The 4,019-nt window shown below is 46.3% G+C and overlaps 1 protein-coding gene across 1 annotated transcript in view; it reads right to left on the bottom strand.

Moving 5' to 3' along the window:
• The window catches only part of Pmar_PMAR003544 (Ethanolamine-phosphate cytidylyltransferase, putative), a gene marked incomplete at its 3' end in the record, with an annotated part of 1,972 nt that extends 182 nt beyond the window's left edge, over nucleotides 1-1,790 (bottom strand). Inside the window, exons 1-11 of the mRNA XM_002784239.1 lie at nucleotides 1,716-1,790; nucleotides 1,591-1,663; nucleotides 1,462-1,549; nucleotides 1,296-1,398; nucleotides 1,117-1,204; nucleotides 932-1,050; nucleotides 805-881; nucleotides 687-761; nucleotides 507-591; nucleotides 315-458; nucleotides 93-208 (exon numbers count right to left, since the gene is read on the bottom strand). Of these exons, the coding sequence (XP_002784285.1) occupies nucleotides 93-208; nucleotides 315-458; nucleotides 507-591; nucleotides 687-761; nucleotides 805-881; nucleotides 932-1,050; nucleotides 1,117-1,204; nucleotides 1,296-1,398; nucleotides 1,462-1,549; nucleotides 1,591-1,663; nucleotides 1,716-1,769 (1,022 nt within the window). The 5' untranslated portion in view covers nucleotides 1,770-1,790. The remainder of the gene's footprint in view (nucleotides 1-92; nucleotides 209-314; nucleotides 459-506; nucleotides 592-686; nucleotides 762-804; nucleotides 882-931; nucleotides 1,051-1,116; nucleotides 1,205-1,295; nucleotides 1,399-1,461; nucleotides 1,550-1,590; nucleotides 1,664-1,715) is intronic.
• Between the last annotated feature and the right edge of the window lie 2,229 nt (nucleotides 1,791-4,019).

Genomic DNA, 4,019 nt, shown 5'->3' with positions numbered 1-4,019 from the left:
TTCATTTTCAATCAAGCTACGTTTACTATTACGGCTAATGTACTGAAATTACATATAGTCAGCACAAGGGAAGTATCAAGTGAAAGGCCTACATAAGACGATTGATAGCGATTCGTTCCGCGATCGTAGCTGATGTTAGATAAGGGTAGTCGCTTTCTACGTCACGGAGGATACCCAAACTCTTCGGGACTTCATTGACTTGCGTCATCTGCCACAACCATCAATATTCACGGACGAGAACTGACACTCACTGTTCCAATCTCATCGTCGGAAGCACACCTGGGTCGATGGGAACCTACCAACAGCCTCACAACAAATCTATACTGTATAGAAGACGGACTTATCGAACCCTGTACAACAATGCTGATATTCATAGTCCTAATCAGGTCCTCGGTGATCTCCACAGGGGCGCCAATTATAACCTCATCGACATGCTTGCATGCGCTCACGTTCAATACCTGATGGGAACGGATAGGCCGTAACAACAGCTCAGTGATGATCTGTACGCGCTCGAGTAAATTCATCACAGGGTAATTGCCACCCTTCATTTTGTGGACTGTTTCATCGTCGAAGATGCCCACTAATAAGTACCTGAGATGGCGATTCAAGTCATTCAAGACTGTTTTCATATCTAGACGATTCCTCAATTGAGACCGTCCGTCTACCATGAGCGTAACGAAACTCACGTGCCAAGAGCCTTCGCCTTCTCGAGAGTTGTTGCATGTCCAACATTGAACATATCAAAAGCTCCATCAACGTAGCTGAGATAAGTAAATAGAAATAACAGAAGAATTGGGTAGTTACACGACAGTGTCATCTGCCGATGGAGCCCGCCTCGAGGAGAATTCGGCAATCCGTCTTGTCGTCGTGAGCATGCGTACCTGACGACCCGACTAAACAGTACGGAAGACGTCAATCCCTCTGGACTCACCAAGGTGCCAGTCCGCTCGTTGAGATCAATGTTCTCGTCAGTATTGGGCTTGCACAGATGGTCCTTCGTCATGAGTAACATTCGGCCAATCAAATCGGTGGTAGAGACGCCCTCCGTACCTGACAAGGCCGAGAATAGACTGAATGAGCCACCTACTGTACAGTGAAGTGAGAACGACTTCTTACGCTTGATGATCCGAAGCTTGCCAGCATCTCTGAGCTCGTCATAGACACCCTTACCCGACGAGTCAACCGGCATATCATCGCCGTGGACCTACGGAAGGAAAGCGGCAACGTTCGAGATATGATAAATGGCGCATCTAGTCGATGACTGGAGGTGCATAAGAGACGCCGAGATGAACTACGCAGAAGTCGGCCCTCGCCTTCTCGAGAGTTTTCAAACCGACATCATAAGACGCATCATAGAGGATCTCGTCAACCCACTTGATGTGCTTTAAGAGTTCATATCTGAAAAACAGCATAGAGAACAGAACTTCTCATCGACAAGAGTAGGTTGCTCCTCGTTGTCACCTTTCCCTCTGCTTCATAACAGGAGGTGCCTTCCTGTCGGCTATAACACTGTCTGAGTGTATGCCAACAACCAGTATGTCACATTGAGCTGAAGGGGAGTTGACCATCATATACAAGAAGCCCTCTCACCTTTAGCTTGTCGTATGGCATTGTAATGGCCGCTGTGCATAATGTCGAAACAGCCGTCTATGTATCCTCTCACCTGATACAGTAGAGTTGATGATGATGATGTGGAGGGTATTGAAGGATGTTACCGGACAATGGTCCACAACGTCAGGGCTCCAACTGGAAACATCCCGATTTGACATGGTTGGACTGGAGGAAATCACACCAACCACTGAAAATGAATCCCAGCTGAATTAGAAACAACCGCAACAGCACAGGGACACACAATATGTGGCTCATACAAAGCGAAAGTCTACCATAGCAGACCGATCGCATTCGCTAGTATCAAAGTTAACTCATGGTGTTGTCTTAGGATTCGTGATTCGGAACGAATCACCCAACATAGACTAACGGCATAGACAACACGGCTTATCCTGATTGAGGCCGGATTAACTAACAGCGGCCATTACGAACATACTCCGATGATTCGATCCAACAGTAGCAGGTCACAGACTATGCATCGAACCAAAATAACAGCGCGACTTCGGAGAACATTTCAGAGCTAGAAGGGATAGCAACAAATACGATTCATAAGAAAACTAGCATATGAGTTCACTCCAAGTTGCGACAAAGAAGCGGAAGGCTCCTTGAGATGATATAGTCGTAATGGATCATGCACCCGTGCATCTCGTGCTGTTGGGACTGTATCACGGTCGTGTCGGAGTATAGGGATCCGAAGGTGGCACGCGGAACCTCCATTACGATGAACAATACAGACTTAAGTATTCTACACCATCGAATATAACACAGTTATCTCGTCAGCCCAGAACAGCTAGAAAGATCCCAAGGCTGTGAAGCTGTTCCTGAGGGTCCTTAGCTCGTGAAAGTCGCTCTACTCTTCAGAACACCCTCAGGGCAATTCCGCACAATCCAGTGAGCATTTCGTTCTGACCGAAACGTTCCGATATGCATGGCCAGAGCCCTCGTAACCTCACGTATGTGTGCGTGTTGTCACTTCGTCGAAGACATCACGTGAACATGTTCGTATACTCTGACTGAACATCCACCTCGGGGAAAACGTGGTGCCACAACCCACTCCTTATACGAATATATAGCGGAGTAGAGTAGTGACATCCACCTCGGGGACACCGTGGTGTCACAACCCACTCCTTATACGAATATATAGCGGAGTAGAGTAATGACATCCACCTCGGGGAAAACGTGGTGCCACAACCCACTCCTTATACGAATATATAGCGGAGTAGAGTAGTGCCTTTGAACTCCTCACCACACTCATTGAAAGTGTGAAATACTTTGGATAAAAGACACTAGGTTCTGCACGCATGACATTAGCGAAAGTGAAAAACCTCCACAGAGGGACAGAAATTGTGTCAAGCCGAGCACCCACGCGTAACCGTACAAACAGAGCAATCGGTGGCTAATCGTGGTGAGATAGGACTGTGAAGCGCTCAGTCGAGAAGCACTAGAGACTCGCGCAATTACGGTTTACCGAGACAGCAAATTCCACCACTGAACTCAGATGACGGAGCCCAGAAATGGAACTACTCAGTGCCTAGTTTGCACCGTGTGAGACAATGAAATCGAAACTACTAGAATATTTCTAATCTGGATGACAACTTTCACCGAGACAAAACTCTTGAGTCTTTCTTACACGAGTTACTAAACTCGCGAGCTGTAGGTCCTGTCACAGGACTCCTGTGACCACAGCAAGTCATGAGACGTGCATTACACACGCATACGCCTTGAGAGTTATATTATCACGAACTTGAACTTCGCATCGACCTCAGACAGTTCTTAAGGTCACATGACGGCTTGAAGAGTTCTAAATGCAAATGTAACCTACTCGTTTCGGATTCGTACCTGCAACTTGACGCTTCGCAACAAAATCAATGGTTCCAGAACGGACCGAGATGTACTAGAAATGTGGTAAGAACAAGTCTTGCACTACATTACTCCCTCTTGTGAGAGGACAGAAACAACCTTCTTAACGCAACAGTACGGATCCCAGATAAAACCATATCGATTCCTTAGTCTAATAGTGGAGTTGTACTGACTAGCTCTAACTTGGTAAAATAGGTAGCCGAGTCGTTGCAGGTAGTTTGTGGCTAATCGAAGAAAAGCTCACCAGATCTACGCTCAGATGAGTACCATTCCATTTCCTGCTGAGACTATTCTAAGAAAAGATAGACGATTGGTAAAATAACACTGGTAAAAAAAGAAATGAAAGATAAATTATCGCTAAACGCTGACGGTCTAGCTACTGTTAGGAAAGAATTTCTACTGCTCAGCGATGTGCTGCTTGTTGCAATAGTATTCACTCTCGATCTCGCTCCGTTTCTTATTACGATTGATGTATCTGGAATCAAACAGTCAGCTCATAAGGTGAGCTTAAGCGAAACCCGTACGTGAGGCAATTCTTGATGATCCGTGTG

The sequence above is a fragment of the Perkinsus marinus genome (assembly GCF_000006405.1).
Source record: "Perkinsus marinus ATCC 50983 genomic scaffold scf_1104296935302, whole genome shotgun sequence".
Classification (NCBI taxonomy): Eukaryota; Perkinsozoa; order Perkinsida; family Perkinsidae; genus Perkinsus; species Perkinsus marinus.
Note: the sequence above shows the minus strand (reverse complement) of the source record. Positions and strands in the feature narration are given on the sequence as shown.